Raw genomic sequence first — 27,589 nt, 5'->3', positions numbered from 1 at the left:
CCTTTTTTGAATATTAATTTTTGCGGTTTATTTCCAGGCCTTTGTGGATTTCCTAGTATTCCAAGCTTTAATGAAAGTCAATGTGTTCTTTGGACACTTTATTCTGCCATTCAAACTACCTGAATAACACTTACTGTCCACATAGTGCCTACATTCATTTAAAGCGTGCAAGTAAGTTGCACTGTCTTCAGGTGGAAGCTAACAACTGGAGTTCATGTGTGCAAGTACTATCATTTTCTAAATCGATACAAGTTTGACAAAATTTTCCACTGAAATTGTGAGGCTTTGGAAAATAAAATTATTTTACTGCTCAGCAGTATTTGAAATATTTCTGTAGGAAGTCAGTTCAGTTTCATTTAAGATATATACCGTAATTCAAAAAGTTTTACCTATGAATATTATTTTTAAACACTGTTAAAATTGGATGGTAATGGTAATCTTTTATCCATAGCATTTTTTCTTTCTACAGTAAACCTTGCTTTATTTTTTTATTTTAATCAATTTTGGTAAGATTGCATTCTTCAAGAAATAGGAAAGCCTCTTGAATTGTAACTTCTCATTTCTTTAGAGAATCAAGAATCTCGCTTTTAAAACATTCATTCCACAGGGTACTTAAGCTATTAACCAAATTAATTTTAAAGAGTAGACATATTGAAATCAAGGTCTGTATTTTCCGTAGGAATGCTTAAAACACTGTTATCATGTTAGGATTATTTTGGTGAGAGTGAAAAGCATGTAGTCTTGAAAGTATGACTTTATGGTGGCTGAAAAATACAATAGTTATTCATTAAGAAGTATGTTAGAACCTTGGAACCAGCATAAATAATAAAGCAAGGTTAGTTAAGGGACAGCTAGGGGATCAGGCCCAGCCAGCACGGGTTCATGAAAGGCAGGTCCTGCTTGACCAACCTGATCTCCTTCTATGACCAGGTGACCCGCCTGGTGGATGAGGGAAAGGCTGTGGATGTGATCTACCTGGACTCCAGTAAAGCCTTTGACACTGTCTCCCACAGCATTCTCCTAGAGAAGCTGGCGGCTCACGGCCTAGACAGGTGCACTCTTCGCTGGGTAAAAAACTGGCTGGACGGCCGAGCCCAGAGAGTTGTGGTCAACGGAGTTAAATCCAGTTGGCGGCCGGTCACGAGCGGTGTTCTTCCCCAGGGCTCAGTTTTGGGGCCGGTCCTGTTCAACATCTTTATCAATGATCTGGACGAGGGGATCGAGTGCTCCCTCAGTAAGTTTGCAGATGACACCAAGTTGGGCGGGAGTGTTGATCTGCTGGAGGGTAGGAAGGCTCTGCAGGGGAACCTGGACAGGCTGGATTGATGGGCTGAGGCCAACTGTATGAGGTTCAACAAGGCCAAGTGCCAGGTCCTGCACTTCGGCCACAACAACCCCATGCAACGCTACAGGCTTGGGGAAGAGTGGCTGGAAAGCTGCCCAGATGAAAAGGACCTGGGGGTGCTGGTTGACAGCCGGCTGAACATGAGCCGGCAGTGTGCCCAGGTGGCCAAGAAGGCCAACGGCATCCTGGCCTGTATCAGAAGTAGTGTGGCCAGCAGGAGCAAGGAGGTGATCGTGTCCCTGTACTTGGCAGTGGTGAGGCTGCACCTCGAATCCTGTGTTCAGTTTTGGGCCCCTCACTACAAGAAGGACACTGAGGTGCTGGAGCGTGTCCAGAGAAGGGCAACGAAGCTGGTGAAGGGCCTGGAGCACAAGTCTTATGAGGAGTGGCTGAGGGAACTGGGACTGTTTAGCCTGGAGAAGAGGAGGCTGAGGGGAGACCTCATCGTGCTCTACAACTACCTGAAAGGAGGTTGTAGTGAGGTGGGTGTTGCTCTCTTCTCCCAAATAACTAGCAACAGGACGAGAGAAAATGGCCTCAAGTTGCGCCAAGGGAGGTTTAGATTGGACATGAGGAGAAATTTCTTTACTGAAAGAGTGGTCAGGCCTTGGAACAGGCTGCCCAGGGAAGTGGTTGAGTCCCCATCCCTGGAAATATTTAAAAGACGTGTAGATGAGGCACTTAGGGACATGGTGTAGTGGGCATGGTGGTGTTGAGTTGATGGTTGGACTTGGTGATCTTAGAGGTCTTTTCCAACCTTAATGATTCTATGATTCTAGTTTGAAGCTATAATCAAACTTTATGTCAGCACCTCTCCAAATGCACTCTACAGAATTTTTGATAACGAACTAGTGTTGTAAGAACACTTCTAAAAAATCTTTAATGCTGACACAAAATTGTTACAGTTAATGGTAAAAGTAGCTTTCTAGTAGCTTATTCAATAACTTTGCTGATGCTTGTTGGTTTTAAACATCATTCTCATCAGTAAAATATACACATATTTATCTTATCTAATATTTCAAGATTTATGGATTTGTGTCAGTTACTGTTGCATATAAAAACTTTTATCTTTTCTGCTTAATACATGAATCATACATCTGCCTAGACTGGTTTATTTTATGTTGTAGGCACCATTGATAGATTTAAATATTATAATAGTTTATGACTATGGACTTCACTCTGACTTAGTGATATGATAACTAGTTCTTTGTTCTAGGCAGAAAGACCTGATCGTTATTTCAAAGACTAGCAATGGCTTTCAAGAAGCAATGTCTCTTCCAAGTAGTCTTATGGCAGCCAGGGTATTTGGCATCACTTCTAAAATGTGGGATATAAAGAACCACACTGATGGACTTTGAACAAATGCTGCTTGCATATATGATTATTCTCTTGGTAAAGCCAGTCTCTCAGCAGTGGATGTCTAACTGCATCTTTATTGCAATTCATGGACCTTTCCTGAGCCTTACAGATATCCATCAGATCTGTCCTGCAGCCCATCACAGCACTTAGCCAGCTATACTCTGCTACCGATAATACTGAACAGAATTTCAAATAACACTTCTGTGTTACGCCTTCTAAAACATAATGATCTTCTGTTACAGCCTCATGTCAGACAGCAAGGGGCTAAAAATGAGCAGAATTTAACTTGCTGAAGGCAAGTAGGCCACGACTATGAAACCTAGCAGACTGTCTGAACAATAGAAGATGATGAAATTTAAGATTTTGTTTCTATTAATTTGAGAACATGACCAGCTTTTTTGAGAAAAGTAGGAAAAGGGCATTTTGGTGGTTTGTGGCTCGTACTGGAAATCAATTCACATATAGCCAGGTACATTTGCAATGGCTATCAAAGTAAAAGTAAATATAAATGAGGATTAAAGGCCAAGATGGAATGATGGAGACATGTTAAGAAAATGTAAGGTGTTTTTCTCTTCTGTCTTCTAGGCATGGCTCTCTTTTAGCCTTAATAGAGCAATCTATTCTGTAGGAAGAATGAAATAGTTTAAAACTAGGTCCGTTGATGTTGCTTCTCCTTCTCATCACTTAGAATATGAACTACTCTGAAACCATCGATAAGAATATCCAAATCCAATGACCTCCCCTATCTGTATACACTTAAGGTGACAATATTGACCATGCAAATACAGAAATTTCGGTACAACCTCTTTCAAAAGGTATATTGTTATGCAGGAAGGGCGCCGTTTCTAAAAAGAAACAACATTCTGATGTATGTCAGTATTTTGGATATTATTTTTTTCCCCTTACCCTTTCAAAGTTATAGTCTGACATGTGTAGGGTTCTTTTGCTTGTTTTTGTGTGGGTTTTTTGTTTGTTGGCTTGGGGTTTTATGGAGATGGAGAACTTAGTAGTTTTAAAATCGTGCTTACTGGGAGTTAAAATGCTAAAGGAAAAATCTTGCTTTCAGGAATAGCGTAAGAATTACATGCATGTGTAGTAGCTGTGTTTGTTCTAGTCCAAGAAGCATCATTGTCGGCAAACAGCTGGCAACAGTAGGTGGTGGTTTTGGTAGGTGATTTTCTTAATTTGCCGGCTGAAACTGCTACATATTAATAATGGGCTTCCTTTGTTGTACTTCTTCCTACAGATAAGAAACAGAATTTTTACTTAATTTTATTGCTGTGGTGGATTTTTTTTCCTCCCAAAATGTTAGAATATATACTTAGTGCTCATTACCTACTGACAGAAGAGGCTGTTTTCTACAGAACGTCGCATTCTTGCAAAGCAGCTGTCGTTTTTCCAGTGTGCATATATGTTCTACCAGCAAGCTCCTTATTAAAATGTTTCAAAAAGTATTATTTTTGCAAATGGCTTGTCATTAAATTCATTGTCGCCACATTTTAGGAAGAAATCTTATTTTTTAGGAAAACATCCAAAAACTTGATTGTTTATTCACACCTACATAACAGTTAATATTTTGCAAATACAACTGTAGTAGCTATGAGTTTTTATTATTTCTTTGGAACATTTCTTCAGTGAGGTAGCTGTACAATAAATTGGTAAATATTGGTTTCTAAGTGACATTTATAAAATGGAAATGCAAACTAAGCTGCAAATATATGTAAATCAACATTATAACCTGCAGCCGTATTTGATATGCATAGTTATTATTTCTGAAAAGCAGCAAAGGTATCTGTACTTTTTTATACCTAGAAGTGGCAGGTCTAAACTTTTTTCATTTTTTTGTTGCTTTTGTTTGTTTATCGCAAATGTGACATGTTTCTGCTTGTAGGGATACCTTTATCAGGGTGCGACTTTCTCTTGGGGAATGAGAAATAATTCAGTTACTTTGTCCCAAGAGCTGAAAATGCCATGCTGTGCTAACAACAGAGGAATGTGTCCCTTTTCCCACTTTTTCAACAAAACATGAAAGATGAGATCCTATCTGTTTCAGTAACCTAAATATTATTCATGAAATATTCTCAGCTATTAGAAGATACTGAATTACAAGGTCATTATTTATTTTTAAAGAATGTTTTTTTGCTCAATATGTAAACAAGTCAATATTGAAAATGGTAAGTTAAGCACTGATATTACATAGATGCTGAATGTGCAGTGCTTTCCTTTCAAAAATGAAAGGTTGTTTATATTTTCTTACTTGTTTCAGTCTGCATCTTCAGAATCATGTGTTATTTTATCTGTATATTTGATAGCAGCAATCATTTTGGATATCTAGATGTGAAGTTGGAGTTGCATTTGTGGATGTTGTTGTTTTGCATACTGTGAATACATGTCAGCCAGGATAATAACACTGAGTTGTTTTCTAGAGTTTGTCTCTTGGTGTAGTAGACTGCTTTTACAAACTTTGTCTGCTATGGACAAAAAAGAAGATTATTTTAGATTTTCTTATTTCTGAAACATTATGTTTCCGAATTCTTTCTGATAAGAGGTTTGTTTTCTGGAAATAATGTTGTAGAAGATATGTTCTCTGTCATTTTGCAGGAAAAAGTGTCTAGTGAAGGAAAAGAATCTAATTCCAGCTAGTGTACTTAAATTTTGTCATTGTTCAGATTTATTGAATGTTGTAAGCAATATAAATATTTTAAATGAACTACCTATTGTCACATGAAAGTACTGCTTGATTACACTGTTGGATTTTATGCCAGAAACCAGGATGGTTGAATGGCCCAAATGGATGGCAGTATTTGCCAACTCAGACTTTTCAGTATGCTTATATGATTATTTTCTTCTCTCTCCAGCTGTAAGCACAAGGTGTACTTGGAAAAGCTACCCAATACTAGTATAATTATCCCGTTTCATAACGAAGGCTGGACTTCACTCTTGCGAACAATACACAGTATTATCAACCGCACTCCAGACAGCCTGATAGCAGAAATCATTCTTGTGGATGACTTCAGTGACAGAGGTAAGGCCCAACTGGTTTTGTTTTAACTTGAAATTTATAATGCAGTGTGGTCCATATAGAAACTAAAAGGAAGCAAAAAAGTGAGGAGATCATACCTGCTGGACTGCTTGCCTTGAAGTACTGTTTAATTGTTAGCTGGAATAAATGTGTGTAAGTGGCTTTTGTTTTACTGAAATTCATTGCAAAGGGAAGGGACTGTGAACTGTTCATTGGCCTTTATTAATATAGTATTTTGAATATATTATTTCTGAAATACTGCAAACTTAGTGTTTCAACATCTTTTCCTTAGACTTCACTTTTACCCAGAAAACCGATTAACTTTGACCGTTTTGGACTTTAATCCTGGAATTTTATTGAGTTAGGCGGCTTTATATACTGGTACATAGTAGCCATACAGAGAAATGAGGCTCTTTGGAACGGAATGTGAAAAACTGCTTTAGAATAGTTGATCAAAGTTTACATCATCTATGTATAGAAAAATTAAGAAAACTGCAATCACTTAATGACCTTTACCATCATTGCTTCTTGAATGCAACAGAAGAAATGAATGCTCTGAAGCTCCTTAAATGAAATTTAACAATTCTTAGGTAAAATTCATCCATAACAATGATACGGAACTGGGAAATGGTTTTTCTTTCAAATTTCTGTACATCTTTTAGGATTCAAGCATGAAGAGCTTTGACTTTTTTTTAGCATTTGGGGTTTTTTTTGGTTGTTTCTGTTGAAACATCAGTTGCTAGTAGTGTGTATTTGAGCCTTGTTCTGAGTAGATTGATAGACAGTGAAAAAGAGAATTGTTCTCTTTGCTAATGTTTTAGGTAAAACCTTTGTCTCAGCTAGGAACTTACAGGCAGATTTCTGACCTACAATTGTGAGAAGCCCCTGGTTGAACAAGAGGAATATTAGTAGAGCACTGCAGTGGAATCATTTTTGTAAGATTTTTTTAACTTGATATTTCAGGGGTTAGAAAGATTAATGCTGCACACATCTATCTTACCCTCTCATATCTGCTGGTTTAGTTGCAGTATGTCCTTTGATGAACTGCTTTTCTGTCTGTAATGCAATTCAAGTGAAATTGTAAAGTGAGTTCTGGCTATTCTATGTTTATAGAATCTAGACCATGGATGAAAGTTTTCAAAACAAGAAGTGTAAAGTAGCACAACAATTTATCTGCAGGCTAACAATTTCCTAGTTGTAAACAATTTACCAGGAAGTTTGCAAGTTGGTTTTATGAGGTGTCTGACAAGTAAAAATGCTTCTTATACCAAGAGAGCAGCTATTGAGGCTATGCTTGCTCAATATGGTGATATTGTAGCATTTTTTTTAATGAAGATCATACTGACCATTGTTGATATACTTTTAAATGTGTTAATGTTTTAGAAAGCTTATCTACTTCCCAGTTATTAGAAAAAGAATTAATGCCAGGGATTATTGTAACTTCTGTTGCTCTCCCTTGCCTGCACTAACTTAGGTTCTGCTGCTGGCTGAAAGTATTTTGGGGGTAAATATTACCTGTAATATTAATTACTTATTAATTCCTATAACACTATAAAAATCTCCTGAATTTTCTTCATTTCCAGTTATGTAAACCTACCTAACTTTTCAGTGGAACAGTTTTCAGCTGGAAGAAGTGGTTCATATAGCATGGAAATGCTTAACATAAGTGTCTGTTCGAAAATCTGAAACAAACCTATTAAGACGACTTGTATGGAGGTGGCCCTATAACTGTTGTACCATTTGGAAGATTTACTTCTCTTTTTTTTTGTATTATTAAAATAAAGATTAGAAATGCATTTTTGAATGGTTGCCGATTTTGAACTTGAGCATATTTGGTAGCATATTTGGTATGTATGTTTTGAGAAGAGTAAACATGCAAGAAAAATGTGTTGGCATCTCTACTCTGAATTCACTAACATTGAATTTCAAGTGAAATCATTTTGGCGCATCTGAAGCGGGTTTAATTCTTGTATTTGTGATCCTCTAAACTATACTAAACTGAGGCTATGTGATGTTTCTTGTGCCGTTTTTTCTTTTCCATGAAGTGGCCACGTGTAATGCAATTGCGTTATTTTATGTTGAAAAAAATGCTGACTGTTATCTATCCCACTCCCCTCCCAGTTATAGAATAATATTTTTTAAAAGTGATTGAATAGATGCCATGTTTACTGTTATTAGTCCTTCACCTTTTAGTTGCTTTTTCGTAGGCTGATGAGAGCAGTAAAGCAGTGTGGAAGACATTGAAGACAGATTAGGTCAAAAAATAAATATAAGTATGTTCAGTTGTTGTCAAAACTGATAGAATCATTGCAAGCAAAGTTTGCTGCAGTGTTGAAGCAGTAGAATGATCAGTGATAAATCTGTATCCCTTTTTCTCATTGTATAATTTCTCCATGAAGCTTCATATGTCAAATAGCTGACAAATGGCTATTACTTGCTTTTGTGAAATCAGTTATATACTATTTAAGTGTTATTGTGTATGCTATACTTTTCCCACAACTTTGTATTATAGAATTTTCTGGTAGGAACCTAAACATCATTTGTAGATAGTTGAAAGTGAAAATGGGATATTTCAATAGCACTGTTATTTTAAAAGTAGTGATTAAATGACAAATGTTTTTCTCTAGGGTGTTCTACTAATCAAACTTTTCCTTTTTACATAAGTATAAGAAGTTGTTATGAAAAGCCAGTCCTTATTAGACATAGAGTAGACAAGGGAAAAGTAGAAACTTGAAAGCAGTGTAAAAGATGGATAAAAATGCTGGAGCTTTTTTGTTAATTAATGCAAATATAAATACTGAAATGCACATAAAGAACTTTTGATAACAGATGATGAATATGTTTTAGTGCACAGCCAGGTACCCAGCAATTTGCTGGTTTGTCTGCGAAATTACTTGTGTGCCTTCATTTTATTCATATTCACTTCTTTGGCTTTTGTGATCAAAACCAAAAACTTTAGATAGTTCATGCATAATATTCACCATAAATTATGACATTTAGATGTTATAAAAGTAAAAGGACAGCTGCACCTTTTTAAATATCAATATAATGCAGACTAGAGACTTGGTATTAAGAAGGAGGTAAGCAAATGTTATGAAATTTGAAAGTGCAATATTTGGCTATGAACAAATTTAATATAAAAAACTACATGAATATAAAAAGTCATCTGTGATAGTCGGAAGGAAATGTAGATTTAAATATAGGTACCCTAAGTTGCAATGTATCTTTATTCATATAATTTATAGACATTTTATGTACTTAAAAATGATGAAGGAATGGGAGGGAGAAAATTGATAGAATTAGTGGAACTCTGTTTCAACGCAAGTACCATTTTTGATTTACGTTGTAAACGCAAATGGCCAAATGGTGTACTGGCAAGATGAAAGGCAATATTTACAGTAGTTTTACCAGACGTAAAAGAAATACATTGTCACTTGACGAGCTCTATAAAAGAGAGGTAAGTATTAGACTTCTTAGTTTGCCTTAGAAAGCTATTGATAAGGGAACTGGCTATGCTGTGTGCTGGCAGACACTTAAATTTAAGAACGCTTTTACTCTTCCCAACTGATTTAGCCATCAGTTCTTCACTATAGACTTCCACTGAATAACTCAGTTCTAGGTCCAAGTACCATAGCTTTTTCACAAAAGTTTTCATCTACATACCCGTGCTGGTTTTGGCTGGGGTAGAGTTAATTTTCTTCATAGTAGCTAGTATTGGGGCTATGTTTTGGATTTGTGGTGAAAACAGTGTTGATAACACAGGGATATTTTAGTTACTGCTGAGCAGTGCTTACACAGAGTCAAGGCCTTTTCTGCTTCTCACCCCACCCCACCCCACCAGCGAGTACGCTGGGGGTGCACAAGAAGTTGGGAAGGGGACGCAGCTGGGACAGCTGACCCCAACTGACCAAAGGGATATTTCGTACCATATGACATCATGCTCAGCATGTAAAGCTGAGGGGGAGGCGTTCGGAGTGATGGTGCTTGTCTTCCCAAGTAACCGTTATGCGTGATGGAGCCCTGCTTTCCTGGAGATGGCTGAACACCTGCCTGCTGATGGGAAGTAGCGAATGAATTCCTTGTTTTGCTTTGCTTGTGTGCGCAGCTTTTGCTTTAGCTATTAAACTGTCTTTACTTCAACCGATGAGTTTTCTCATTTTTACCCTTCCGATTCTCTCTCCCATCCCACCAAGGGGGAGTGAGCGAGTGGCTGTGTGGTGCTTAGTTGCCAGCTGGCATTAAACCATGACAATATGGTACTAAGGTATGCAGAATATTTCTGACTTTGTGATGGATTTGGGGTTGCAATTCCAATACCTGATTCATGCAAGTCCTCTATTCCAAAATCTGTGTAAATTAAAGACCTATCAGTTTCAGGAAGTGTAATCTGCCATGGCAGAATGAACAACTTTATGTTAAAGGTACCAACATACTTCTGTGTCAGGTATCTCTGCAGTGGCTTTGCGTGCACCTCTGGTATTGTAAGCCTGGTTTTTGGGAAAATGAGCCTTCTGGAAAGTGGCTTGTTTTTCTGGGAGGGCGTGGTGGGTTTTTTTGTGTGAGGGAGTTTGGAAATCGGGGGCGGGGGGGATTGGTTTGCAGTTTTATTTTTGGGCATGGGGTGTTTATTGTCATAGTTTGCTCTGAAGTTATGATCTGTTGGCAGACAGATCTCTGAAAATACGGCAAGAAGCAGCATGTGGGCAGCAGTTTTGGAGGAAAGGACAAAATGAAAAAGGAAGCAAGTTTTCATTGGTTCTGTTGTAGAACAGCTTGCATTTACAAAGGAATACTAAAAATTCTAATTAATGTTTTAAAACTTTGGGGCAATATAGGTTGGCATAATTAATTAGTTAAACAATTCATGTAGGTTGCCAACACATGATAAGTTTGAACACCAACCTTTATTCCTTTTGTGTTGGATGACTTTAGCACAGCCAGGCCTGTGAACTGTTACTGACATAGCATGTGCCTATGCATGTAAAATTGACTTACAAGCATTTTTACTTTACCCCATAGTTTTCTAACTGGTGTAGCATCTATTATAAGAAAAAATAAACAATGCCACAGCCAACAATGAATTTATTAGCAGTAACAATTATCGGGCAGTTTTTTAGTTGGCAAAAAATCGATCTGATTTGCCAAGGAAAAAAAATTAGAAAAATTAGCAGCCAACACCACCTTGTAGGACAGAACTGGCTTCTGTCACTGGCAATGAACTTGTGTTTTGGTGGAAAATGACAAACTGTGAAATTTTCATTCGTGTTGATGAACCAGTCCCTTCTCATTTTGTCACCTATTATGTTCTTCTATCTCTGTCCTCTTGCTTAGCTCTGTTTTCTGCACCACTACTCATTTGATTTTCAGAGTATCATACTGTCCCATATCAAATACCATATGCTTTGCACCAGATGTCTGTTCTGTGAATAGCCCAGATTAATAACGTGCAGGTCAGTCTGCAAAACCTATCTGGGACTACTTGATCAGGGCTCTATTTAGTTGGTCAGTGAAATTCAATGGCAGTGATGCGCTTTGTTTTGTGTGAACAGGGAAGAAGATCTGATCTATGGCCCAATTGCCCTGATAGCCTGCCAAACCCTTTTTGGCCATATAGAGGCTGTCCGATTTTATTTTTATTTGTAAAATTTTTTATTTAAATTTAATTTTTTGACCTGTAATTCTGTAAATTATATTGGTGATATACAATAAGAATAGGGTAAGGGAGTTTGTGTGAAAAGCAAAGCAGATCTATCAGAGTACCAGATTGCACAACTTCCCACTCAAGAAAGACATGCAATTTGTTGCATGAAGATGAAATTCCATGTATTTTACTTGCAGACAGCTAGTTTATGTAACATGTCACTTGTGATTCCAATTTATGGATCCTTGGCTTCAGATCATGGATGAATATAACTTTTCTGATGAAATGAAAGTGAAGATTATATTGTATGAATGACTGTCTTGTCATAGGAAACCTCTGCTAGAGACTGCAATTCTCTGATATGCTGAAAACTCCCTTCTCCAAAAATTGCCGTTGTTGTCAAAATATACAACATATAAAAAAGAAAATTGGAAGAGGATGTTTTGATATTGTGAAAGTCAAGCTCTACCAAAGAAAATGCTTTTAAGTCTGTCTTAAGTTTAGGAGCCTGTTTTTCAAGATGGTATATAATTGCTCAGTGACTTTTCTTTTAAGCTGAGCTCTTTAAACTTACACAAGTGATTTGGTTTTTTTTAAGTACCAATAATTCTCCACCTTTATATATCAGAGACTATACTTTTGAACTCGGATGTCTGCCCATCTCTAAAAGCTAAACACCCTTCTCCTCAAAGAAGTGTATGCCTGTGGGAATTGGGGCACCAAAGAGAACACTTCCAACAACGTCCATGCTGGATGCATCCAAAGGAGTATGTGGACACAGCTCATTAGCATTCTTCCCAGACACGCAATAGAACAAGGAATGGGACATTATTAATTTTTAATGGGAAGGTGTCTGGGATTGCCTCCTGGCGTTCCTGGCCAAACTGGCTGCAGCCAGGGAAATGTGTTGTGACTTGCCTTTCCTTTGAATAGAAAGTGTTTGGTAGGAACAGAAGTCAGAACCTGGACAAGATGTATTGGAAGTGGGAGAGGAGCCCTAGCTGCTGTCAATGGTATGTGTGGAGGCAGCAGTGGTGGTGAATGGAAGGGCTGAGGACCATGATTGCTCTTGATGGCAAGTTAACAGCTGCCTGACTGTCTATGGCTTCTCAGAAAGCTGAGAAACAAGCTTTTATAAATATAGAAAAATAATTCTGTGCAAGTAAATTTATGGCAATGTTTTGTGACAAATCTCTGGGTTTGTATTTGTTTGGTTGTTTTGTTGTTGTTCTCCATGCTGTGATGATATGGGACATTGAGCATATCGAGCATTGCTTATGTGATTAGAATACCCCTTTGTGGCAGAACATAAAAAAAATTGTGGGAGGAGAAAGGCAGAAGCAGAAGCATCCCTGTTTCTACAGGTATTACTATCCTAAAAATGGGAGTTCCAAGGGAAGTTACAAGTGCCCAACTGCTGCAGAGTAAGGTTAACGAGCTGGGGAGAAATGCCATGCTTATGAAACTAGACTGATTTTGGAACTGATGCTAGCTTAACCGTCTCTCTGACATTATGTTGTATTGCATAAATATCTATCATGGGAGAGCTGTGCTGATGCTACTACCTGCTACTTACATAAGGTTTCCCATGGTTAGAAGTTTATACAATATGAAAAACTTCAGAAATCACCTGCTGTACAGTAGGATAAACTGAACAATGTTGAGAGTTAAAAAGGAATGGAATGAAGGTGCACAGAAATGTTTTGCCTTGTCTGAGTAACAAACTGAAATAATTCAGTTGAAAAATTAAGGATAATTCTGTTTTAGCTTTACAGATGAAAACAGTTTGTTAGTGCTGTAGTATATGTACATCAATATTTACACCAGTGCACTGAAGTCAAGCTAACTTCAATATACAACAGTCCTCTGGAGAACACTAGTCATTTGGTATAGACTAGAGAGAGCCACTTCATTTTGAAACAGCTGAGAATGAAAATAAAACTAAGCGGTGAACACTGAATTTGAAGCACACTTACTCTAACAGAAGGCATGAGGAGCTGCATTATCTTTTTCATCACTATATTTTGTGTATCACGTTGGTGAGAACTTTGAGAGACGGACAATGTTATACCTATACCAACACCAAAATCTGAGTGTGGTGTTATAACTTTCTCAAGCAAACTGCTAGGTATTGTTAATAACAAGAAACTTCAGGTAATATGAAAATAAATACTAATAAAAGTCCTTGAATAAGGCTTGGTACTTGATTTAGTTCTGAAATATTTGAAATGGTCATCTTTTTTTTTTTTTTTTTTTTTTTTTACTAAGGACAAACTGTGAGTGTCTGTGTGGAACTATAATGAAAACAACAATTAAACAAGCATATGCTTTTGCAAATGGAATTTTATTTTTCCTCCCCCTCCGCCCCCTTCCTAGGTTTACCCAAAATACAGCTCTGCCAGAAAAGTTGCTGGTGAAAAGCCACAGAAGAGCATTCTCAGTGTTTACCATTCTTGTCTCCTTGAAGTACCTGTCCTTGTGGTATACCATGGACAGAAGGGAAATTGCTGAGAACAAGAGGCAATACTGCATCTGTTAGACCAGCCCAGTTTTTGCCTCTTAACCTGGGAGGGATTAATGAGCTATTAGTAATAAGGCTGCTCGGTCACCGTATCAATTACAGTATGATTCCTGCAGTAGACACGGTACCTAGAAAGAGGGCTTGCAAGTGAATCAGTGTCATCCCAAATGTAGGTGCTGACACCCTAGGTATTTGAAAACTGTAAACTTGAGAGAGCTAACATTGCTATCTTGAAAACTCTTATCAAGATAAGTGTGCTCTCATTAACCATGGTGTTGGCAGGTATTTGCAATACTAGACCTAACTTACATAGACATCATGTGTAAGAAAGTAAGCGTGAATCCTCATACCTATTAGGTTTATAGCTGAATAGTTATACCTGAAACACATAGCCTTACCAGCTGGAAAACCTATTGCTGCAGTCAAAGGTAAAGATAGATGTTTTCTACTCCTTAAAGAATTTGCAGTGGCTTCACCCCTGCTTAATGTAACATCCTGGAACCCAGAGTGATCCCAGCAACTTCAGCTGCACTGTTCATATCACTGGAAAGGGTAAGCAAACCTTTAAAGGAGCAGAGTTTAATGCAGCAAAATTTTGAAGTAATGTTGACCTCAACGTTAGCATATTACTGCTTTATGTGCACTACATCAGAAAAATTATGAGACTGACCCTCATATAGCGTTAAAAGTTAAGTCTTTTTATCCAAAGTTGATAAAACAATACATCACTATATTTAAAAGGAGATTTAAAAAAAAAAAAAAGGCCAAATATAAAATGAAACTAATTCAATTTCAAGATGTCTATATTGACTAGAGATCTGACTAAACACAGGATTTACGTTTTTATACTTGGGGTATTGAGCTATAAAATGCCTCTTTTGTTTCCTCTATAAAACACTCGCATAGATGTTGTTTAAATTTTATTAAACTTGGACTTGCTTCTGGTCAAAATAAAGGACTGTCAGTGTAACAAGCAACAAGAACAATTTAAAAGATATCCGAGCATGAATTGGAATAAACTGATCTGAATCCGTAATTTTTCTGTTCTTCACTGTCTGTTGTCAATTTTGATTATTTAATATTATGATTTCTTTTATTGGATTTTTATTCTGAAATTACAGACTACAGGCTTTTGCCTTCAGCTCCTTGATGTACCTTGCAATAGTAGTTTCACTACTAAAGACATTCTGACTTGACAGAATGTCTTTACCAATGCGAAAAGAAAGGGTTGCCCTGAGGTTGAGGAGAGTTCAGCTCAGAAGAATAATGGTCATCTTGAAGGCATCTGCAGCCTATCTCAAAATGCTTTTCATTTGCTGGAGCGAAAGAATATTGTTGTGTTGTGAGGAAGAGAGAGGTGGGAAGAACTTCCAATAATTGCAGCTGTACACTTCACCTAGACAGAAGTGATTGGGAATGTGGCTGCTGTGGGAGCAAGCTATGTGTACCCCCCACATCCCAATGCTGCCTGCACTCAGGCAACTCAAATACAACTCAGCTGTAAAAATGAAAACTCTAGTCGTGCAACATTAATATGAAAACAAATTTTTACTTTTCACTTAGTTCCTTGAATTGGTTACAATGGATAAGCAATTTGACTTTTGAGTGCTTGTAGAGTCAGAACACGAAGGCTGTGTTTCCACAAGCTCTACATTTGTCAATCCTTCTTGGCTTGCTCACCCTATAAAATGCTTGCTGGGTGTGCATCATGCTGATGGCTGTATGCTGCATCCCTTTCTTGTGTGAACATGCAAAGAATTTTTAAGATAGAAACAAGGTATTAGCAATGGGCAGCCTGTACTCAGCAAAGTTGTGTTGTCTGTGTGTCAACTTCTAAAAATGTTTATGCCATACTTGTATGGAGTGTCGTTCACGAGATATCCGAAGTAAATTCTGAAATAAATCAGTATATGCGCTCTGAGTAATCTTGAAATACTAGAAGCATATTTATTCATGTAGTAAATTAAATGCGTTCTAGTTTTATGTTCTTTTTTTTGTATTTTCTGCTACGCATCTCAGCTTTTATTTACATTTCTTTAAAGTTAAATTGAATTATGACTGAAATTTAAATGATTTTAAAATTCTTCATGTGGAATACTCAAATTTGATCTCATAAATAGGAAAGAATATTTCTAAACCTGAGTAAACATTTGTTTCTACATTGGCTTTTGTCTCAAACATCAGCTGTTTACTTTCCACTCAAAAAAGCATTATTATATTGCAGTGATACATTACACAACTTGACAACAGACTTGAACAATTAGCTCATGGTTACCTTCTTCAGCTATCGTAATTAATGAACTATGGAAAAGATATAGTCCTTACACATTTCCCTACATTCCTTCCTCTCTTTTAGTGTTACAAGTTCCAAGAAAAGTCATCTTTTTTTTTTTTTAAATTTTTTTTTTTAAATGTCAAAGTTGATGCTATGAATTATGTGATCTTGGGAATCTCATTGGCATTTAGCAATTCTTAGCTAGGTATCCAAAATGTATTACTTCCACAACTTCAATGAGTAGTGTAATGGAGATATTAATTAACTTTTACATCTTTGGATGATATGTCTCCTGAGTAAAGTATTCAGGATGAAAACCTGTAGTCAGATGATGTGGGATAGCAGTTGAAGTCCATTACCTCAGACCTCTTGCAAACAGACCATCTAAACCAATCAAATTTTCTTTTCTGGATGGTTCTTTGTTATTAGGTGTCAGGAATACAGGCCTGAGATCTTAATATAGTACTATTTTTCATGAGCTAATCAACTAGGTTTTGCCCTAGTATCCACACAAAGCGTTCTTCCCAAACATTAGTTGTCTGTTATTTAGAAGTTGTCTTTTAATTTAAATTTGAAATTTATTCATGATCTTTTTCATATCTGGGTGTTGTTTCAATGTTATCCTCACTTTAAATGACTCATTATCTTCTCATTGTACACAGAAAGGGCTAGGAGCTTTCAGTTTTCAAAGTTGAATGCAGTTTAATAAGGTGTGACAAGCTTTTGAATTAACATCCTAGTAGTCTTTCCGAAGATGGTAGTTTGTTACAATCAGGGTTGTCTTAACTGCAACATTTGAGTTCACCTAAGTAGACTTTAAAAATATCTTTCCCCTTTCCCGGATCACCAAGCAAAATAGTAACATCCTTAAAAGAACAGGCAGTAGCATTGTGCATGCCATGAGTTACATTTTATGCATCTCAAAGAAAATAACTTCAGAAAACCTTTTACATTATTTAACATATTATAAATGTTTAGTGATTTGTTTTGTCTTTTTTTTTTTTTTCACCTCTTCTTCCCCATTTGCAAATCATGGGCAAGCCTGAGATCTACTAACATTATTCCAAGTATATTACCAATAGTATAACTCAGCTGTTATTTTCCTGTTCATTCACTGGTACCAAACTTGACATACAGGTAAGAAATAAATGTGGGTAGTGTAAGGAAAACTATGAAATAACCAAAGCAGGAAATTATGATCATCACTTGTAAGAGAATTTTAAACCCAGAGTTCTGGTAGTAAAACACTGTGTATTGGCTTGTAAAAGTCCTTACAGTTGGATACTGAGTGTAGATAGTAGCTTCTAATAATTTCTGTGGGAGACGGCTGGGACCGTGTTGATTTGGTTGCTAACTATATGCATTTTTTTCCAAACTAAATGCTGGTGTCTTTTCTAGACTGCTTCTTATATGTAGGATTCCTAGTGAGTGTTTAATTTTCAAATCTTAACACAACCTAGAGAAAGAAAAATCCTGTAATGAGTTTAGCAAATGAATGCCTTCAAAGCTTTGTATGTGAGGAACAAAGGTTTGTCCTGTCCTATTAATTTGGTAACCCTGACAAAATCAGAAATGTTTAAAGAGCTCTAATAGCTATTCTGACCTTGCTTCAGACATAGAGTAAAACAGAAAATAATTTCAGTTTCCATTAAAGCTCTGGTATATTCTATTTCTGTCAAAACAAACAAATAAAAAAAGCCTACAGAATATTTTCTATGAGTATTAAAAGAGCTGCAATTCATTTGTATTCATTTAATCTCAATGCTTTTCTGTTGAGATAACACAATACATAATTTGACAGCATTTGTTTCTGATGATTCTTTCCTGGCTAATGGCAAGCAGTTCCACTATCATCTGTATTTATTTAATTTATTTATCCTGCATAAACGAAGGCCCTGTTGCCAAAAGCATCTATTTTGTTTAGTGTCGTGTGTGTTTATGCAGATTTTTATTTTGTGCAGTCAAAAATCAAAAGTGTACTTATGCATGTTTGTTCATTGCTCTGTGCATCTTGGATGTGCATCACAGGAGGCATTAATGATGTATGGAATTGTCTAGTTACAAATCTTCTTGTACAAAAATACAATTATAATTTTGATTAGCTTGAAAAGGAATGTTTTGTTGCTCTCAGAAATCACTATCCAGACACTTCAGTCAACTTTGGGGCCTTTTCTGTATGTGCTGTTTTCCCAAATTGAGCTCATGCATCTTTGAGGCAGATGGGCAATTTTATGAAGTTTATAAATGGCTGAACGCTTTAATGGATCTGTCATGCACAGTTTGTTCTTTAAATGTTGCAGATTTGTGAACAAAACATTAATAACTTGTATCTAGCAATTATAAAGGATTTATTTTAATAGGACTGGGTCAAATCAGGCTTTCCAAATTAGAATAAGTTGCACATACAGTGGAAGATTTTGATGGAGAGTGCCAGAAGCAAGATGATTTGGTACATGCTTTTGAGCTTTCCACTCTGCCTTCACAAGTTCCAGATATAAAATATTTTTACCTGGGATAGTGACTTTTTAAATTCCCCCCACACACCCTTTTATCGTGTTGTAAGCTTATGCATTGTCAGAGTACACGCTTCAGTTTTTTCAGCTTCACAGGGCTGCTGCTTAATTCCACCGAGACACAGACAGCACACAGAGGCAAACAAATCTGTTGATTTCATTTATGGTCAGTGACTTAGCAACCTTCGTTCACCTGCTGTAAGGAACCCCCGTATCTGCCCTTCCCATGCACAAATTCAAGGAATAAGCATTAGGACAAATGCTTTAAACTTGGAATGAAGCTAATAATGAAAAAAAAAAATGCATGCATCTGTAAAAAAAAATTTAAAAAAAAGAAAAAAAATGTGAAAAGCTAATATGTAAAATAAAGCTTGTTTGAAGGTAGTATCACCTGTCTATTGGTATTCTTTTGTTCCATAATGTAACACTGGCTGGAAAGGTGACCAGACTTTCCAGGCTTGAGAAAGGCCAGACTCCTGCAGTGTCTCAGCAAACCAGAGTGCACCACACAATACGCAAAATCCTAACCATTTAGAACAGGTAATTGTTAGGGATTTTGCTTTTACATAATGGAGCAAACGCTTCTAATTACACCTGTAAAACATACTGCAAATATGTGCATGGCATTCGGGGATGCAGAATTCTGGTTTTGGAAGCTTGAATGATTGTTGCTGTTGTTGGGGAGGTGGTGGGGGGGGGGAGACGACAAACAGACAGTTGGGGTTTGTTTGTTTGTTTTTTTAAGATATATGAGCTAATTTCTCTTACTGCTAGGGCAGGATACTTTTCCACTGTATTTTTTAGCTCTGAAAAAAATAATCGGAGGGAATGCATAATATTGATTTGCAGGCAAAATGTTGATTCTTTATTAGGAACCTAATAATCTTTAATAGGTAAAAATCTCTCAACAAATCTGGAAGAGGATGTCTAGCTAAGGTCTCTTCCCCCCTCCCCTCCCCTTTGTTTGAAGGGCAACACACCTAATTTAGAACTAATTTAGAAAACAGAGTTGACATTCTTTGTAAAGGTGCTGTTTGTGCACAGCTATGAAAACAGCAAACTTGTTGCTTTAGATTTAGCAGGATAGACATGAGTTTGCTGTCTTACTCCATTTCTGCCTCATTTAATCACAGAAGAGACCCAAATTAATTGTCTTTATATGTTTGAAGGTGTGGAAGTCTTTTGAAGAGAGCCCTCCCATGCCTCATGGATCTTTCTGATGTCCTCTGGCTATACTGAGTAAAGTGGTTGCCTGTTCAGTCCAGTATTTTATTGTAAGAACTGTAGGATTTGATTGCTGATGCTTTTTCTTTAAGGATTTCTAAATGTTCTGATCAACTAATTAATTATGATTGCTTGTAGGGAATGCAGCCTGTACAACGGCTGGGTGAGAAGGGGGTGTTTTATAAGAGTGGGGAACCTTTCTGGGCATCGTGTATCCAGTAATCTTAAAGGCCAAAATACCATTAAAGTTTTCTTTCTGACAAAAATGAAATTATATGTGTCTTCCATTTTAAAAGCCACATAATATATCATCCTTCAGATTGAAAATCAGTATTGATGGAGAAGGCGAGTTTAAAGGAGAGTTAATAAGGCATAAGATTTCTAACTTCCACTGATGTATATGTGTAGCAGTTGTTTCTACTGCAGCTCCACAGAGTAGCTGTGAGCAACTTCCCTTTGCCTTTTGCAGCATTTTCTGTATTTGTGACACAGTATTTGTAGTCAAAAGGGAAAGACACTCACATTGAAGACAATTTTGTAAATATTCTAACTTCATAAAGTTTCTTTTTAAAAATATATTACACAGTTCTAATGGAAAGTGATGGTGCTTTAAAACATGTTTCAAGTACAACTGATTCATTTAGATGAGAATTGAAAAAAATTACTGAAGGATCTTAGTCCCACAGTCTGTTCCATGAAGTAGATCCATGTGTGTAGAAAGAAAGAGATACTATGTGCAAACAGATGTAATGATATTGAAGTCAGTATCCCTTAGCACTGCAAAATAATTCAGAACAGATGTTTGTCTTTTCTTTGAGTGGTTTACCTATTGCAATTTTTAACTGAAGAAAGCAATGGTAGATTTTGCTAATGAATGGAAAAATGAAAATAATCGGAATATATTTGAGTCTAAAACTATTGCTGTCCTTCAATGTATTTCAAAACACTAATTGAAGTGCTTGCTTCTTATCTGCAAGCCGCCTTCTTCTGTTTTTCTGTTGGCAGTTTGATATTAGTTATAGGAAATAGATTTTGTGCTACAAACTGTAGTAACACAGTTACTACAATGAACACAGCATTGAAATGTACTACAGGACAAAATATAATACGTGCATCTAGTCAGAGTGCTATTGACAGGAGCTTAAATATCCTCTTTTGACATATTCCCTGTTTTTTTTCTTTGGAAGAAAGTTAAACATGCTTTTAACCAGTGAGTGACAATGGATGCCAGCTGTGAATGTAAGGTCATGAAACGTAAAACAAATTGACAGTGCTAAATACACTGGAGCCCTTTTTTTTTATATATATGTACTCCTGTAGTACAGGTGATTAAATTTTGAAGGTAATTGATGATTATTACTTTTGAACTCAATGGATTATTTCTGTAGAGTCTTGTAAGTGTTGCTAGTTGAGGTAATTTTAACTGCATTTAGAGCTTCAACAAGAACTGTGAGCTAATTTCTTCTTCCCCTTTCTCATGTCCCCACCCTTTTTTTGTTTGTTTGAGTTTTTTGAAGTGTTACCTATTTCAACTTTGTTTTCTTCTTGGAGTGGGCAACTTATGCTGTACCTGCCAAATGTTATATATTCTAAAATGCTATGACTTGATTATGAATGACAGTAAAATAACAGTAGTTATAAAAATGCAATTAAAAGCAAGTTTCCTGTATTTCAGTGGGATAGAGTTTGGGAGACCTTTAAAGAGATGTGAAAATCTGTAAACTGTATGCAAATATTAAATAGTAAACCATTCTAGTCCATTTTTGATATGGACAATCACTTGGATTCCACTGTGCTGTAGTGGTTTTTGTTTGCTCTCTTTGGGTACTTTCAGAATTCACGTAAAGCCCAGTAGAACAGAGGGGCTTGTCCTAGTATAAAATAACTATGTTTGCTGAAAAAGCTCTGTGATGAAATGGCTTATATGTCTTGTAGGATATCTAACTAAGCTGGCACATATTGGGTTGAATTTTAGCAACCTGCTTTAGGTCAAAAAAAATCAAACCCAACATGCCCAGGAACTATTACTGAAAAAAAAGGAAACCAAAACAAAAACAAGCCCAAACAAACAAAAAAACCCAAAAAACAACCACCCAAAGTCCCCAAAAAACAAACGACTCCTGTATGCTATATTATGAAATCTTTTGAAAAATGTGGCATAGTCATTTTGTTTTCAGTCTGTTTTGCAATCAGTTTTCCTTTAGGCAGATGATGTTTTATTTCAGCTGCCTATTAACTAGGCCCACAGGATAGTCACCTTCTATTCCAACGTATTGGCTGCTTCACAGTCTCTCTGTGACATGAAAATTGTAACTCGTGTGGCACTCCTGCATTACACAAGCAGCAGCACGAGCTGTGAAGCAAGTCAGGGGCACAGTGATCTAGCTGCATACTAGTCTGTATGAATTAATTTTTAACTCTAAGGTGCCAGTCTAACCTCTTTTGCTATGGTAAGTCGTATTGCAGGTGCATAGGTGGTTTTTTGGTAATGCATCCTTGCAGAGTGTTTCTGTAAAGTCACTTAAATGTGTATGCCTTCTTGTCAAAAAACGGTAAATATGAATGAGGTAGCAGAACCCTGCAAACAAAGTTACATCCCCGCATGCCTACAAGAGCTAAGTAGTGGAGGAGAAACAGAAATTGTCTCTGTTTCCTGTCTTCACTCTCCTCCTTCCGGCTGTGTTCTTTAGCATTGCGGGAAACAGATTTTTCTTGCTTCCTTTAGACCTTTTGTCCAAAAAAGAGTGTCTCTGAAGCTGACCCCCACATAGCTATGGAATGGGCTACAAAATCCATGATTCCAGGTTTCAGTATTTGAGGAGAAAGAATAGGGATGGTGGTGAAGTAATTATTGGAAAAATGTGTATCGAAGGGGATCTTGATCAGTACAATCTGGAGGGAGCTGAGGGACAAGAATGAGAATCTGTTTTGCAGGAAATGCAGAGGGGGATCATAGCAAAAAAGGGATGACTGGTAGAAAAACTCAAGTCAGACCAGAAACATAGTTCTGGTATGATTATTTTAAACTTCAAGATGCATTTGCTTTTTTAGTTTTATCTTTCTGCATAAGGTTGCATTTTAAGATGAATCAGCAGTATTTCTCTTAATTTCTCAGAGTATTAATCGGGTATCAATCGGGCATCTAAAAGCCAGTTCCCATTTGCTGTAAAGGTAAAAGCAGATTTTTCTGATTATTTATATACAAATACAATATATAACTGCAGTTCTTCCTGTCTGCTTTAGATAGCTGGACAGAGGTTTGGAACTATAAGATTATGCTAGTGTTTCTGACTAGTATGTGATATATAAATCTCGTTGGTACAATATGTCTCTCTAACATATTTGCGAGTGTAAATGGAATTATTTAAGTATTAGATGTAAATAAAAACAATCTAGTAAATTTAGTATTCCAAATCAGAGGCATATTTTTAAAAAAAAAAAAAAAAAAAAAGTCCAGAACCATGAGCAATTTTAGTTGTTTGACAGTAGGATGCTCATTTATTTAATTGACTGTTTTATTCAAAGCTGTGTTGTGAAAAGTGTTATATAATGCTTTCTAAATCATTCAAAGAGTATCTTGCTGTAAAAAGATTCTTATTGAACATTCAAATACAACTTTGTGGATTGCTGCCAAATATATATATATATATATATATATATTATTTTAACTCTGTTGCTTTTGGAAATATTACACAGGAAAACCAGTAATATTAGATTTATGGAAATTGTTCTTGAATTCAATTAGTCTTTTATTGGTTTGTCAATGTATAAAATAAGAAAGATGTTTAGTATGTATGGTTTTTGAAAGAATAAGTTGTTCTAAAATTATCAAAACAAGCATGCCTCTTCTGTGGCATACCAATTCTCTCCTTTAAATTAGTTACAGAAATGCACTGTGTGAAGAAACACATTAAGGCTTTTATGAGCAACACGCTTTTACCTGGCTTCATAAGAAGTATTACTGAAAAGTGCTGAAATGGGCATTTTGTGTTTTCTTTCATATTTAAATAGAAATAAGTTGCTTCAGGACTGAGGTCAATATTTCTGACCAGGAGTTAAAGCTGCCTCGCCGTTTCTCATGAAAATGGTGGTTGGCTGGCTGGCACCCAGACCTGGCCAAGCACAGTGAATGCAGAGGGAAATGGATTAAGGTGACTGGTAATAATGACCTGCAAATCTGATTTTCCTTCTTTGCGTAAGACTGAGAAAGTGCAGGGGCTCATTAAAATACTTAGATTAAGCTATGAGAAATTTGATTGAGATGCAAAACGGCTCATTTCTGGGTCTCTGGTGAAGCAGCTCCGGAATGATATAAAATGCCTTTCTTTGCTGTTTTTCTGCAGGCTTTAGGGGACTAGTAGTTGTCAAGGAGAATTGGAGTAAAGTGATTGATGTGTTAAGGTAAAAAGTCAGTGATGTAATCTTTGTCCCAGAAGGCATGTTGTTCCTTGGTATATCACCTGTTTTACATTGAAGGGCTTAGAGTAGATTGATTATGTATGAGGAAGAGTAAGCTAGAAGAATTAGCCAAGAGAGTATAGTATTCATCTAGACAGTTTCCTTTTAAAATTGAACCAAAAAAATCTATGCAAGTGATGATAACGAAAAGCAAATAACCTTAGGGTGAAACGTAAGTGAGAAATTTATTGTGTGGAAACAAGAAGAAATAAGCTGTCTTTGTGTTCATTACAACAGGAACATTTGTTTCCAACTATAGATGGATCTGTCTAACGTTTGTCCCTTCTGTCTTGGGCAACTTTGTAGGGCACACTATTTGATATGATGGTGCCTAGACAGTACAGTTTCAAAAAGCATGGTATTGTTGCTTTCACGTTGTGTATCTTTCTAACGAAAATTACCATTTTAATTCTAACTTTGTAATTATATCCTGTGGATATACAAAGTTGTCAAATGCAACATCATGGTTTTTACTCTGTGTTCTTTGAGGTTTTACTGCTAGCTGGCTGTCTTCTGAAATTTATTTGGGGGGAAGGAGGGGGGGGGACACCAAACAACCAAAATGAAAAACTTTGTATTTAAAGAAAAAAATTAGGGAATAATGTTACGTTGATTACATTATTTCTTCCTGTTTACGTCAGTGAGGCTTCTGGTATATAAAGCTGTTTAACTTTATGCTGAAAGCTGGTGAGTGATGGGTACTTTTGATAAATTGTATTTTCTCTCTGATCAGTACAGCTAAGCACTGTGACTTTTACTGATTCAGGAAATATAAGAAGAATTTGAGTATGAATGGAAACTTCAGACTCAAAAGTTGAGCAAAAATTAAAGTACAAGACAATTAAATGTAATTAATTTCTGGGAAACAGATATTCAGAATTTCCCTTGGACATTTCGAGTTACCCTTTTCAGTTGAGCGATCTGATATAAGAAACTTATTTTTAATTGGAGGATGTCTTAGAGGGTTTTTTACCTTAATCCTGTTTTCAGCTTTTCAAATTGTCTTTAAGATCTGTCTTGAATTTCTTTTCATGATATTGGACATCTGTGAGCATACTTATCTCTGAAGCCTTTCTTGTCTGCCTGGTATTTTGATATCATGCTGTAAATTTGCTTTGCCACTGTCATAATCTGATTTTATTTTTGTCTTTTTCCAATCACTTTTCAACAGGGAAACCAACATCATCTTATCTAGTTAAGCAGAATGAACTTAGCCTCCTTGAAATTCCTGTTGCTTTATATAATGGCCTCATACCAAGGGAAGCATGTTATTCGCTACTTTGCCCAGAAGTACCTCTAGCCAGCTGGAGTGCTAACCCAGCAAATAAGATTATGCATTTGAGAAGCTTCACGCCAAACGGGTATCGTCGTTGTTGGTATCCAGCAATATTCCACAGGCACAGAACATCTTATGTTAACATCTTATTGTTAACATAATACGAGCAGGGAAAAAGAGATTTGCTGTGGGAACGTTCTCAGGTGGGCCTCAAGATTTGCATACATTTATGCTTGTTTTGTGTTTTAAACTCTACACGGTTCCCTAGCGCTCTGATCGGATCTCTTGCCTTGCCAGCAGATTATCACACAGCAATTGGAAACACTCGGTTTGTGGTGTCTCAAAGCACATGTTAATGACTCCAACATTTGAATAGTAAGACAAATGCTTGTTGGCTGTGGGATGCAATGAAAATAGGATGGGTGTGAAGTGCTGTCCTGGTTTTGGCTGGGATAGGGTTAAACAACACAAACAACGAATAATAGGGAAAGTTTAAATTGTTTTTGCACAATTTGTTGGAGAAGGTTAGGGTCTTCCCTTATGCCTATGTTTTATAACTATCAAATACCCATCGTCTTGGGAACATGGCTATTACTTGAATGACTGTGTATTCCTCCATTCCTTTTGTTTTAATGGTCACTGCAGTTTTAGCTTCTGTTTTAATCTCAGTTCTGTAGAGGTTGCAAACCTTAAGAAAATTGTTTTGGGTGGGCATGCCTCAGGTAGGTCACTGCAGGAACTAAGGCAGGGCATACGTTTTTCTTAAGCCTGCATTCAGCATAACGAGACAGCTAGGGATGGTATTTTCCCTGCAGTTTACAATACCTTGAGTGTTGCTATGCTGCAGTTATGGCAACTTACATAAGTATTATGTATTGGAAAAAAGTTAACAGTTTAAATGCTTTTATACTAATAAAACTGCCCACACTAAAGTGATACAATCTTCTAAAGGGGTTTCCTTAATTGTTTAATGCAGGATAAACACTGAGGTGAATCATGTTAGGGTGGTTGTCCTTACACTGAAGTGGAAGGTCAGCAGCTATGTAGAGCAAGCTGCTTCCATAATTTGGCTGACCTTATTGGTGTTATATTATTGATTTGCAATTTCAGATTATGTCTAGCCTCAGCATAAAAATCAGGTTTGAAAAGAATTTGATAAATCATTAAAAGAGCAGATTATGTCCAAAGGGTTAAAGTGGTAAGGTTATTTTGTTCGCAGAACTATAGTTGAGCACTGAAATTGGTTTTAATAAAATAAATTATTCAACTATCAGTTTAATTTTGCCATAAAGTAAATGTTACAAAAGAGTGACACTTCAGGATATTAGTGAATACACCAATATAGCAGCATAGCATAAATTATGTTATAAAGTAAGTAAATAAATGAGAGGACTTTCACTTGGTGCACTTGATCCTTAAAACCAATTATCACTGTCTCAATGTTTCCTCACTCATTATGGAAATCTGTTTAAGTCTGCTTGTTTTTTCTCTGAAAAGTTGTGCCGTTCAGCCAGAATGTAAAATGGGGATGGTGGAGATGGGCAGGAAGAAGTTATCTGTATTAGGAAGAAGGGGACCAGTTACTCTGAATGCTCCCCTTTTTCCTGATGCCTCGTCAAGGGCTTTGCCACAAGCTCTGCTCATTTCTCCCCCTCCTTGCCAGCACTTCCCCGGTTTTCTTTCTTGATGTTGAGAGACAGCTTGGTCTGGGACAGTCTTGTGATGTGATGGACTCCAGCAGTTTTTAGTAACAGACACAAATTGCTCCCAGGGTGAAAATAAATTATTTGGGTGTTTTCAGTGTTCCTAATTGCTGCTTTCACAGCCTTTCTGCGGGGTTGTCAGGTGTGATTTAAGCTGACTGTAGGTCATGACTGAAGCGAGAAAAGACAATGAAAAAGTAAAGAACAAAAAGGCATAACAAATTCTTGACATTATCGGTGCTTAACTTTCCT

The 27,589-nt window shown here is 36.7% G+C and overlaps 1 protein-coding gene across 1 annotated transcript in view; it reads left to right on the top strand.

Moving 5' to 3' along the window:
- The window catches only part of GALNTL6 (polypeptide N-acetylgalactosaminyltransferase like 6), a 496,893-nt gene that overhangs the window by 221,103 nt on the left and 248,201 nt on the right, over positions 1–27,589 (top strand). The window contains exon 4 of the mRNA XM_075149329.1: positions 5,563–5,729. Within this exon, the coding sequence (XP_075005430.1) occupies positions 5,563–5,729 (167 nt within the window). The remainder of the gene's footprint in view (positions 1–5,562; positions 5,730–27,589) is intronic.

This window comes from Calonectris borealis, chromosome 4 (genome assembly GCF_964195595.1).
Source record: "Calonectris borealis chromosome 4, bCalBor7.hap1.2, whole genome shotgun sequence".
NCBI lineage: Eukaryota > Metazoa > Chordata > Aves > Procellariiformes > Procellariidae > Calonectris > Calonectris borealis.
This window is presented reverse-complemented; position numbering and strand designations above follow the sequence as displayed.